Consider the following 13420-nt stretch of genomic DNA (forward strand, 5'->3'; position numbering starts at 1 on the left):
CGAAGTTTTGATATTTAAGTTAAAGACACCTAAGTACATATATTACCAATACAGACATTGTTGTTGTAACAGTTATTTGATTGCGGGTCTTGTGGTCTCAATCCGTCTCAATTAATATAAGCAGGGCAGATACGTAGGCCAGAACATGTTAGACAGATAAACATGGCTTGAGTTACTTTGTGGTTCGTAAAACCTGTGGATTCTAATAAACTCACTGCTCATGAGTAATCGACGTCCTTGTCTTGTTAACAGTTGATGTCATTGTACGTGCACGTACGTGCACGCTCCTGTGTGTACATATACAGAGAAACCTTGCAGGGTTATGAAACGAAATCTATTAATCGCAACATCTTCCAAAGATGAGGCTGTTTGTCGTAGATACGAAAAGTCGTCGCGTTGTGTAAACGAAAGGGGCTCGTGTAATTTGAATGAAAAGCACAACGCTGAAGTCAAGATTGTTTTGCAATGTTTGGATTTAGTTCTGCTCACTTCGTGGGCTGTCTTTCACACAAGCCTACGCCCGTGCAAAATAAGAAATGAATGTTGATTATGCAATCGGTTCACATGGCGGACATTGGCCCGCCACCGAGATTGCGGGCTCACAAATGGCAGATTCGCCTTTGTTTACAAATCTATCCATCCATCGTGGTTGCATTCGCCAACCAAAGCGTTAAACGCCTACATCATCATCTCGAGAATATGTTCTCGCATTCCAGTTTTTCACAGCAAGCATGCGCACAGGAGAGACGAAGGGCTTTATCCATATTTGGATATGGTAATTAGCGACTTCGAACGGCCTATCAGTAACCGAGTGGCGGGGCACGTGACGTTGGGAGAGCGCTCGGGGGGCGGCGTCGAGCGCGGAGCCGAGGTTAAAAGCGGCGGACGAGCGACAGCGCATTCAGTGTAGGCAGAAGCAGGGACTGACAGTTGGGGGAACTTTGTGTCTATGAAACTTAGGGGAGAAAAATTGCAAAATATCACAAAAAAATTAACAGTATCCCTCGTAAATCATTAACCTGCCCACAGGGGTTGAAGGTTTTCTTTTGACTTTACATAGACGGGGCTTGTGATACAGACTACTCTGACACTTTTTTTTTTTTTTTTTTTTTTTTTTTGAAAGAATGGGTGAGACAGACAGTTAGCCAAGCCAGCTAGCTAGCTAGGCTAGCTGAGGGAGCTGCGAGAGGCGGCAGGAGAACAAAAGATTTTTTTGCGTTTTGGCTGGTCGCACTGACACCAAGTCCATGCAGAACGTGTCATCACCATCACAATGCCCGTTTTACTTTTTCTGATAGACACGTCCGCTTCAATGAACCAGCGCACCCATCTGGGCACTACCTATCTGGACATAGCGAAAGGCGCTGTTGAGACTTTTATGAAGGTACTGTAACACCGGGACGCCTTGATGTGGTTGGGGGGGGGGGGGTCCCCCAAAAAACGGGATGCCGACCACGGTTGTACTTTTGGAAAAACTCGCCTGTCAGGATGGTTCTCTCGGTAACCGTAAATAATTCTCTACTGTTTCCACAGCTCAGGGGGAGAGATCCGGCGAGTCGAGGGGACCGGTATATGTTGGTAAATTTTGAGGACGTTCCACTCGGAATAAAGGTAGAGTTTATTTTCGGTCACGTCCGGCTTTGCATTGCGCAGATAGATTGTCCGTCCGATCGGCTCACCACGTTGTGATCAATTGTGTGGAGGAGATCTTCAGGAGGAGCTTTTCATACCCCTTTTAAAACATGGCCGACATTTTGTTTCAATGTGAGCAGCAAGGAACTCTGGGTGTTATTTATACGGCGGAGTGATGTCTGGGGAAGCATGGGAAGGGGGCGCTGACTAGCCCACTTCACTTGTTCGGGGCAGAATTGCCATAAAGTCAACTTGAAAGTTATCACACTATTCCATCTATAATGTTTTTGTTTCAGTTTGGCAGATAGCACCCATGTCATAGCATTGTCTTTTTCAGAAAGCGATTTATAGCCATGCATATCCTTCCACGTTAGTAAGTTGTTGTCATTGTCCTCAAGGTGGGATCTGTCTGACGGCTAGACAATAATATAATGTTTAGTGAATGGTAATTGGACGCAGGGTAGATGATATTAACCAAACTCATTGTTTTTCTTCTCTAAGGCTGGATGGAAAGAGAGCCATGCAACATTCATGACAGAATTGAGGAACCTTCAAGCAACTGGACTTACAACTATTGGCCAGTCTTTGAGGACCGCTTTTGATTTGCTCAATCTCAATAGATTAGTGACTGGCATAGACAACTATGGACAGGTACGTTGTACTGGAAAGGTAGCAAGAAAACTTATAGGGATAAAGGTTCCATGACATGGACCCCCTCCAACCTTACTGACCACCCCTGTCCGAATTGCCCCAGTCTTACAAGCATTACACACCTTCACGTGCTGTCCCGACCCGGCCTGTCAGGATAATAGTTCATGAAACATGATATATGACATATGACAGCTGTGCTTATCGCAAGACAGTGGTCATTTGTTTATTACATTGTCTTGAGCATACATGCTTTATTTAATAATTATTTATTATATTTAACATTGGCCATGAAATGATTACACCACAAATATGGGACATTTTTAGTGATCAGTATTTTATTAAATTGTTCCAAACAAATAATAGTTTATACAATATTGCGATGTTTCAACTAATAGCTGTTCAAATGTTCAATTGCACACAGTTTAGAACAATGTGCCATTTGAAACGGTAATGGGAATTGTGTTTATCAAGACAAAGAAGTGCACTTCTCTTATAAAAGGTCAGAGACTGAAAAGGAACAGTTTATAAATGTACTCTTTACTGTAATTTGGTCTAAAACATGTTTTAAACAGTTCTAAGCATATTCACAACACATGACTAATCACTCTAGACTTCCCCCTTGCAAGTGTATTGCTGCTTGAAATGATACTCTGAATACATTTAGTACTTTTATTTTATTTTTTTACACTTCTCATGGGTTATCATTACACACAGCGTCCACGTAAGTATTTAATGTATGTGCGCGTTGTTGATTCTGGGCACTTTGCAACACTCAAAATGAGGGGTAATTTGCACACTGTATCTGGTTTTGAGGACATCTGCCTTTCCGGTGAAAGACAATGGGCTGGTGGTAAGTAGTGTGGAGTGGGTGGATGAATGTTTAACCAGCATTTCCTGAGTAACCAAATGAAAGGTCTCCAGCATCCAGGGTGAGCCGTACATGGATGCTGAATAATCCATGTCTGCGACTCACCGGGGAACTGTGGCTTCTAGTACTGCCGTGTTGGGCAGACTAATGCAAAGATATAGTACACACTTGATGTCTAAATCAAAGAGGGTCCCACTCCAATACTTCGGTCTGCTACATTGGGTTTATTTACCTCCCTCCGGGCAATCTGCTAGAATAGAGGTCTATATAAGATGCACATAGGGGAACAAAATATATATATAGATTTACACAACTTTTTTTATTATTATCTTGGATCTTCTGGCCATCTTCCACTGAACTATTATGCATTTTCTTGAGCTGCCTGCCAAAATTGAAAGCGGAAGGCAATCTGGAAACGGGAAAGTCTAGCCACTTCTAAAGCCTGCCATGTAAAAAGCACATATAATGTAACCTTTAACTGGATGCATATTGAGACAATTGCTTCTCATGGGCTCCCACTACAGAATTCTGAAGTGGGTAATAACGCTTTTCACTGATTTAGCAGCAGCCGACATAGAAGTCCCAAAGCCAGCAAATGTGCGAGGGAAGGAAGAAAGGAGGGAGGGAGGAAGGTGTGAACGAGTCCAAAACATGGTCAAGTGTTTTTCCTCTGTCGTGATAAAGAGCCCTTCAGGTTGCCAGGGTGCCATGCATGGTTGCCCCGAGTCTCTTCAGAGCGGACCTTTCCACCTATTGCCGGGGCTGTGCCAAGTAGTCTGCCGCCACAAGACTGATAACGCTAAATGCAATGGGATGCAACTGAGGGGGTAGAGCGAATAATTGTTTGCGTGTGTGCTAGTGAGATGGAGAGAGACGGGGTTGCAGGGGGAGGGTGTGTGAGTGTTGATCAAACTGACATAACATCAAAGCTAGAATAATTGACACGATCTTGGCTGGATCTCCAGCTTGTCATCTGCGAGTGTCTTGAGGATTAAGGAACCTGCCTGTTCAGGAACACCGGACACTTTTTACCGCCTGTGTGCCATAGGGCCATATCAAAAATTCCCCACGTTTCCAATGTTTTTTTTCTAGAAACATTTCCTCTCATTACCACAGCTAGCTAGCCAGACTGACTGCAAAACTTATTGATGTCACCCAGCCTCACTTTGGCCATGGGGGGATTTTAGCAAAGGAGGGGGATGGAGTGGGGTTGTCATGGAGACTATGGGTTGCTGTCGGTACCGTAGTAATAGTTCTTGATTTAATATTTTTTGGCATGGTTTTTGGCTGGACATAAATTCCACTGCAAAAAGCAAAGGTCTGCAGAGCAAAGTCGACCTGTTTTTAGAATGCTTATGTCATAACTGATTGAACAGTGCACCGGGAATTGGTATGGAAACTATTATAGGACTACACGGGTCCTGATTTGACGCAGACCATCTACTTGGCAGAATTACTGAACAGTTGTTAACAGAGCTCGGGAAGATGAACAACGATGCACTCACTGATTCATAATACCAGCAGCAAACAATGATGTTATTCCACACCACTCTTAGAGCAGGGGGACTTCACAGAGGATTCGCCTCATAATGTGCTCTCCCTGCTCTCTCCTGGCTTTGTGTAGAGTTCAGGTGGAGGGCGGTGGGAGGTGTGAGTGAGTATCTCTCCACATGCACTCGCACAGGCACCATCTTTGTTGTTGTCAGAGGTGCCGAGATGTATTTGGGTGTTGCTCTCCCTGCAGACTGTACTGCTATGCATTATTCCCCTAGGCCTAGGATACCTTTCTCTGTGCTCTGTCTCAGTCTTGGTCACTCTCTCTCCACCACCTGCTTGGATAATATTGGATAAAGTGTTGTCTTTGGAACAATGCAAAGTTATTCTTCCCAGTGTTTAATTGTGGTAGACCTCTTTTTATAAAGAGGCAATCAGCAATGCAATCGGCTGGAATATTGTTATGTTATTGTGCTGTTATGAATGTAGTACTGTTGCATGTTTAATATAGCCGTTTTGCCCTTTTGTTTCCTTCTGTTTTAGGGAAGGAATCCATTCTTCCTCGAGCCGTCGATCATCATCGCAATCACCGACGGCAACAAGCTTACAAGCGGCAGCGGCGTCCAAGACGAGGTCAGCCATAGACGCCATGGGAGTGGGTAGAATGTGGGAGCACGGCCAATCAGGAGTGTTTCCTGGTTGGCACCTTTCTTCGTCACACATGAATGCAAATATTTACATGGAGTACGCACTGTGCGCTTGGTCCTTATATCCGTCTAAAAAAATGTTAGCACTTTGTCCATATAATAATTCAGCCACCATTGGTAAGATGAGTTTACATGGAGCTGCACTACATTAAACTGTGCCATTGGCGTGTGACTAAGTAAAATAACAGTCCCACGTAGTATCGTTACTGCGTGACTCCCAGCTATAAGTTGTGGATTTGATACCCCCCCCCCCCATGTCCGCAGACTACCTGTAGGCTTCCTCAAGAAAGATATCTACCCCCGACCTGCTCCTCCTCAGTGACATGTATCTGTATTCACTGGAAAGTGGCTTTGCAACAAAAACATCCTCTCAATGACAGAATAGTAATAGTAGATTCCCCAGACCGGCCCGTGGCTGGCCCGTCTACCTGGGCTGCACACCTCCTCCCTGTGTATCACTTACATGTGCTGCCTCTACCAACCACGCAAACAGCAGCCAGCTGGAGCTGGTTCCCACCCACGCCCTGTCGCAACTATTAATCTATACAGCAATTGAATATAGCGCTTATAATGTGCTCTGCTCTGTAACGAGCACAGACACGGTGTGCACAGTTTCAGACATGCCATTCCCTTAATGGCTTCCATGGTGTCAGTTAGGCTAGCATCGGTTATGATGCCAGACCCCGGTCGTCTGTTGCCGTGTAGTTGTGGTTTGGCGCGAGATGGCACGTCTGCCGTGTGGATAATCCAGCCCTGTGATTTGTTGTTTGTTGTTCTATGTGAACACACTGAGGCTCTGGGGAGGAATAGGTTCTCAAGAAATATGAATGTTGCTTAGCTCCAGCATCGCTGTTAATTATTGCTCCTGCAATGTTATTGTTATGTGCCTCCAAGACTTGGAGGTGGAATTTTGTTCTCTCTGCACGTAACAGATGCCCATTATCCGGCCTTGTAATTCACTCCTCATGTCAGTCTTGTTTAACTTGGCAAACGTACCCCTCCACACGCAGTGGTCCATTCCAGTCCGCCTGGATCATACCGCACCGCAATGACTCGCTCACAAACCCCTAAAGTGGTCCTCGCATGCTGAGTGACCAGTAGGCTCTGCCAATGTATTACTATGGAGTTGAGCATCACAGCCTGACCCAACTTCAGGGCGCTACCCTGGGCGTAGTGGACCGCTCAGAATGTCCAACCTGATGCCGCAAGGAAAGAGAATAAATGGCCGCTTTTGTTTGTAAAACCAACAGAATCTCAACGGCCAAAGCTTTCATTTCAAAAACTAAAGACGCGTTTCCATGATTTTGACCTCCCGACGGCTGACGGGGCTATATTCCAACATCCAAACGTGAGGCCAATCAGGGCTTTTGTCGGAGGCTCGAGTGCGGTCCGCTTCACCCCTTCAACAACAACAATCCCCATCATCGCCGGCCTTTCTCTTCCAGCTGCACCTGCCCCTGACCACCCCCCTGCCGGGCAGCGAGCTGACCAAGGAGCCCTTCCGGTGGGACCAGAGGTTGTTCTCCTTGGTGCTGCGCATCCCGGGACACGCCTCGGTGGAGCCCGAGCCCCTGGGCGGGGTCCCGCCCGACGACTCGGCCATCACCCCCATGTGTGAGGTCACAGGAGGTAAGGCGGGAGCATGTGGGCTGCACTCCGTGAAAATCAATAAAAAAAAAGAGTGTGTGGCGACTGGAGAGCCGTCAGCTGTGTTCAACTATCGTTTCCACACCATCTTTCTGTCATCTCGATTTTGAGAGCATGAAAACGCCAGCTTGCGGATGATTTAAATCAAATGATTTATATATTCCCGTAACACATTTATATCCACGCCGGCTTTTGATAACATTATTGAAAGAAATGCTGCGAGGTGTTTTATCAGCGCGATCTCAACCATCCTTCTAAGGCGGATTTGACTCGATTAACACGATGGCATACTCGAGAAAAACCAGAGGACTCCCACATGAGGTGAACGACGTCAATGGACAGGCGGCTGCGTTTTAAGCTGACTGGCGAGAGGAACCTGACGAGGACGCGCTATATCTGTAGAGCCCAGATCAAAATAGCAATTTGGGAAATGTAGGCCAGAGCCTAGAGAATGAATCATCTCTGTCATTACCGAAAGAACAGGAACAATGAAAGTGTTGTTGAAGGTATCAGGAGGTGGTGGCAGGGGGGGGGGGGGGGGGGGGGGGGTGGCAGTGACGTGGGGAAAAGGTAGCCCCGGTCAACTGTATTGTTTACCGTAATGCTCGGAGGCTGTGCTCTCCTGGACACTTGAGACACGGAGACACTCCAAGGGCCGTGGGGAGTAGTCTATATACCAGGGAATCAGAACTGAGAAGGTCAACATACCCGGTGAGGAAACAAAAATACCCAGTTGTTTGTTTCCCAATCTGTTTTTTTTTTTTTTGTTGGGGCTAGGGGGGCGCGATTTTCTTTGTTTCCGATACGCACACACACACACGAGCTGTAGAGGAGTGAGCGCTATCAGACAGAGCCTTAAAATCTCCTGGCCACAAATATAAAGAAATTCAATTAAAAAGGAGACAGCGCAGAACCAACCAACAAACAAACAGATGACATCACACGTCATCACCTCTAGGCTGCCTGTTTCCTAGAAGGCAGGGCAGCCTGCCCTTCATGGCCCGGCTCCCACAGACAGTGAGCAGGTGGTGCAGCGTGGCCGCCTGTCCATTGCTGCGGAGGGTGTGGGCAGGGACAGTGGCCCGCGGGATCTGCCCGTGTGTGTGTGTGTGGTGGACGGACGACGCGGCCGTACCAGGCAGCTCGACGAGCTAATCATTACCTGCTGCTGGTTTTAGTGGTGCCTCGGCGCTGCACCACAATGAACAAAGTGCACTGAATGTGTATCATCGTACAGTAATAATTGACGGCTGCTCGTATGCACTGCCGACGCCGTCATCCAAAGTATTACTTGAAGGGTTACCGTCATTGAACAGTTTTTTTAAGGCATTCTCTCTCTGTGTGTGTGTGTGTGTGTGTGTGTGTGTGTGTGTGTGTGTGTGTGTGTGTGTGTGTGTGTGTGTGTGTGTGTGTGTGTGTGTGTGTGTGTGTGTGTGTGTGTGTGTGTGTGTGTGTGTGTGTGTGTGTGTGTGTGTCCTTGCAGGGCGTTCCTACAGCGTCTTCTCCCAGCGCATGCTGAACCAGTGTCTGGAGTCCCTGGTGCAGAAGATCCAGAGCGGCGTGGTGATCAACTTTGAGAAGACGGGCCCCGACCCGCCTCCCATCGAGGGTGAGTCGACGCCAGCGTGCGGCCCGCGCCACTGCCGGGAGCGGCTGGCTCACACCGCCGTGGCCCACGGGTCGTGTTCAGCCACAGCTACAGTACACCCTGCTCAGCTCCCGACCCAGCGTCCCCTCTCGCCTCTGGGCCCCAAACCACAACGTCAATATTCAAAAAATATATTCTATCAAAATCCCTCCGCTTATTAGAGACGACGCCCCCACACTGTTGTGAAAGCCTTGGGCAGTATCTTGCCCGTGCTTGCTTCAGCTATTTCGAGCGATGGCTGGCGGAAATGTGTGTTTTCTAAAGTCTACGGAAACTCTGGTTACGGCCGCGCTCTCTGAGAAAAGCGTCCGTAGATAACGGGCCAGGAGACGACCCTGGTAAATAACAAACAACCCCGGGCCAAACACGGCACACAACCAAACTGTTCTCTATTGGAGTCGTTGTGTCTAATATCCTTTTGGACCTCTTCCACTGTTTTTCAGACGCCCCCCCTGAGGTGAAGTCGGGGCCCCAGCCGTGGCACTGCTGTCACAAGCTCATCTACGTCCGCCCCAACCCCAAGACCGGTGTGCCCATTGGACACTGGCCCATCCCCGAGGCCTTCTGGCCCGACCAGAACTCCCCCACCCTGGTGAGGAGAACTAGGGGAACAATTACTCAGTATTTGGCATGTTTCTGAACATTGCATGATGCTATTAGTGCTAGCAATGATCTGTCCCTGGATGGGAAATGTGAGGGCTGCAACGATTATTAGATTAATCGATTAGTCAAATTATTATGATTCTCGAATTATGCTAAGCGGGTGTTCGTTGAGTCATACGGTAGAAATAAGAAACATCTGCTGCTTAATGTTGCAGTTCAATTGAAGTATTTGGTTCATGGCTCATTATGAAAGGAAAAGTTTTCTTGGCTCCTTGTGAGATATAGCAAGGCCATTTAAGAACTCCATTTGCACTCTGCTAAACTGTAATGGCATTTGCTGTATTTAATGACATTTTATAGAATAAACGGTTTAAGCCCAAACAAATAACGTTGGATTAATCAACTAGCGTTAACTGCAGCATTAGTGTGTTGTCATGTCAACCTGGGGGTCTTGTGTTGGCCGGTCCTACGGAGCGGGGCTGTTCAGTGGTTCTAACGCGTGCTGCCATGCTGTGCTCTTCCTCCGGGGGCAGCCTCCTCGCTCGGCGCACCCCCACGTGCACTTCTCGTGCCTGGACGCCGAGCCCATGGTCATAGACAAGGTGCCCTTTGACAAGTACGAGCTGGAGCCATCGCCGCTCACCCAGTACATCCTGGAGAGGAAGTCCCCCCACACCTGCTGGCAGGTGAGCCCCCGCCACGCACACACACACGCACACGCACACGCACACACACACCGCATGCACACGCACACGCACACGCGCACACACACACCGCATGCACACACACCGCATGCACACACACCGCATGCACATCCACTATGGGTGGAGGGCGGCAAATCAAATCAAGACAAGACATGAATATTTAAATAGGAATATATATTTAATATAATATATATTGTTCAGCATGCAAAGATGTTTACTGACCGCACGGTTGCCAGCTTCCTTTTCTTGCTTGTAAGCCGGTTTCTTTGGTCAGAACTTCTTGTTTCCCCATCCCCTCTCATTGCTGTGCGTTTGCTTTCCCACGGATCGTTTTAACCCCATCAACGTCTGACCGTATTATCCATGTTCGAGTGAAGTCAAATAAACACTCAAATATCTATAGCTTATAAACCAGCCACTTCTGACGAACCCATGTGCGATTCAATTCATGGTTGGGGGGGGAAAACCCTGTTGCTAACCCTGCTGGTGTTTCCTTCCCTTCTCCCTGTAGGTGTTTGTGTGTAACAGTGCCAAATACAGTGACCTGGGCCAGCCCTTTGGTTACCTGAAGGCCAGCACGGCCCTCAACTGTGTCAACCTTTTTGTGATGCCCTATAACTACCCTGTGCTGCTTCCCCTGCTGGGTAAGACCTGCCCCCGGAGTCCCCCCTGTAAATGAATAACTTGATAATGTTATTCACATCAGTACCGATGTAATCCATGAGGGTAAAATGTTTGAGGGAAAATTGTTTAACATGTGACTAACACACCATGTTGTGACTTGTCTTTTCCGCTGTTTAAAAAAAAAAAAATGTTCTCCTTTTGCAGATGATTTGATCAAAGTGCACAAGTTCAAACCTACCATCAAATGGCGGCAGTCCTTTGAAAACTACCTAAAGTCCATGCCTCCGTATTACATCGGGGTGAGCACCACCGACGCCCGCGTCGCAGTACAATGTATTTCGGTGTGTTGTGTCCAGATCCCACCCAATCACGTTCATTCATTCATTCATTTTCCCTTTTGTTTTGCCGCAGCCTCTAAAGAAGGCGCTGAGGATCATGGGAGCTCCCAACCTGCTGGCCGACAACGAGTACGGCCTCAGCTACAGCGTGGTGTCCTACCTCAAGAAGCTGAGCCAGCAGGTGCGGCTTCTGTTCTGAGTGGGCTTGGAGGAACAGAAGGAGTGCCCCTGCTTTGACCCTACACTACCAAAGCCCCCTCGCTCCATTTTAAAGTAAAGCTAATTTTGCCGTCTCGTTTTGTCTCCCCTCAGTCCAAGATCGAGTACGACCGGCTCATAGCCTCCATCGGGAAAAAGCCCCCTCCGGAGCCGGGAATCAAGGTGCGGTGGCGGGGCGGCGGCGCCATCTCCCTGGCCCAGCGCCGGGACTTCAACCAGCTGCTGCAGAGCATCACGGGGGAGTCGGCCTCCCTGCCCCAGGAGCTCAGCTCCAAGGAGTTCCAGGGCTTCCACCTGGCGCTGCTCAACAAGGTGGGGCTGGGCTGCCGTTCACTGGGCTGTGGTCCTCGCTTTGTTTCCCCCCCCCCCCCCCCCCCCCCGAGACCTAAGATGACCCCAAACACGACCGTGTGTTTAAGGATGTTTTTGGTAGAGAGAAAATAATAGGCATCGCTCGATTTTTTTTTTTTTTTTATATCGCCAACGCAAAGGAAATAAACAGAGTATCTCGTAAAGTACCGCAAGTTCCTCGTTCGTTTTGGCAGAGAACAGTGTTTTTTTCCAGGTCTGTTTTGAAATGTTTACTTTCAAAACTTGTCGAGTGACTACAATGGTTCCTCGGTAGGGCTTCCCTACGGAGAACAAGCTTATGTGCACAATACGTCTCATACAAACACTGATGACCTTGTTCAGATCTCACAGGGCAGTAAAGACCTTCCAGACACCTCAACACACACACACACACACACACACACCACTGACCACGCTCCACCTGCGCCCCTCCAGACCCTGAAGCCGCAGAGCTTGAGGAACCCCTACGACATCCCCCGCAGCCAGCTGCTGGACCAGCTCAGCCGCATGAGGAGGAACCTGCTCCACGCCGGCGTCTGCTCGCTGCGGGGACAGGACCCAGGTAGGGCCCGCGGAGCACGCGTCCGGCCGGTCACGTGTGTGTGTGTGTGTGTGGAAGATCAGGTGCACTCTATTGTCCTTGGAGGGAAGTCTGTCTTGGACTCCAATGCTGTCGCATATAGCTGCTTTACATGAGATGAATAATAAATGCAGACCACGCGTACATATAGGACACATATAGCATACAAGAAAGTGTGTGTGTGTGTGTGTGTGTGTGTGTGTGTGTGTGTGTGTGTGTGTGTGTGTGTGTGTGTGTGTGTGTGTGTGTGTGTGTGTGTGTGTGTGTGTGTGTGTGTGTGTGTGTGTGTGTGTGTGTGTGTGTGCGTACGCACGACTCTGGCGTGTTGCTTGGAAACCGTTCAGACAAACTGAGGGCCCTCTGACGCCGTGTGTCTGTGTGTCCGTCGCCCGCCCAGACCAGCTCCACAGCGTGCCCATAGCCCAGATGGGCAACTACCAGGACTTCCTGAAGGCGGCGCCGCAGCCCCTCCGCGACCCCGACCCCGAGCAGCCCAAGAGGCTGCACACGTTCGGCAACCCCTTCAAACTGGACAAGAAGGTACGGCCGCCCCCCCTCCCCCCGACCCTCTGCCTAGATACCAGCTTTTGCGTCGAACCCGTCTGTCTTTGTTGGATAGTTTGCAGCCTTGAACCCTCAGTAAAGTCATGTTGAATGATACTTTGATTGGACATTTCGACACACCTTTTTTTTTTTTTTTTACTTATGATACTGTCTCTGTAATAATACCTCAACGGTTGCTTCTGTAGTCACGTGACTTATTCAGTATCCAGTACCCTGTCATGGCCGCAGATCAGCAGCAGTGTCCTTGAGTGTGTGTACTACAGGAGCTAATCTTAACCACTCTCCCTCCCTCCCTCCCTCCCTCCCTCTCTCAGGGCATGATGATCGACGAGGCGGATGAGTTTGTGACGGGCCCCCAGAACAAGGGCAAGAGGCCCCAGGGCGACAGCAGCCCCATGCAGGGCGGCGGCCCCAAGAGACGGCGCTGCATGTCCCCCCTGCTGCGCCTGGGCAGGGCCTACACCCCCCCGGTCACCCCCCCGGCCAGCCCCAGACCCACGGCCGGTGAGTTGGACCCACGCGTTCGTGCCCACTAATGCCAAGGAGAAATTGTGTGTACGATGCAAAATTTGCAATGGAATTAGTTGGGTTCAGAATTGGAGCTGTAGTACAGAGAGCAGAAAGAAAGAGGGAAAGAAAGAGGGAATCCCCCCCCGAGACCTAAGATGACCCCAAACACGACAGTGTGTTGAAGGATGTTTTTGGTAGAGAGAAAATAATAGGCATCACTCGATTTTTAATATCGCCAACGCAAAGGAAATAAACAGAGTATCTCCTCGTAAAGTATTCC

The 13420-nt window shown here is 48.8% G+C and overlaps 1 protein-coding gene across 1 annotated transcript; it reads left to right on the forward strand.

Annotated features, from left to right (window-relative positions):
* Window positions 1-935: 935 nt before the first annotated feature.
* Window positions 936-13134, forward strand: ints6 (integrator complex subunit 6; the record flags this gene model as incomplete). Its single annotated transcript, XM_084489155.1, has 15 exons — window positions 936-1384; window positions 1534-1611; window positions 2134-2283; window positions 5189-5278; window positions 6798-6981; window positions 8483-8608; window positions 9091-9239; window positions 9784-9936; window positions 10466-10598; window positions 10783-10877; window positions 10990-11097; window positions 11229-11447; window positions 11922-12048; window positions 12464-12606; window positions 12945-13134. Coding segments are annotated over exons 1-15 (2056 nt in total), but the record flags the coding sequence as incomplete, so codon positions are not given.
* Window positions 13135-13420: the final 286 nt, after the last annotated feature.

Source organism: Micromesistius poutassou, assembly GCF_964030765.1.
Source record: "Micromesistius poutassou genome assembly, contig: SCAFFOLD_5949, whole genome shotgun sequence".
In the NCBI taxonomy this organism is placed as follows: domain Eukaryota; kingdom Metazoa; phylum Chordata; class Actinopteri; order Gadiformes; family Gadidae; genus Micromesistius; species Micromesistius poutassou.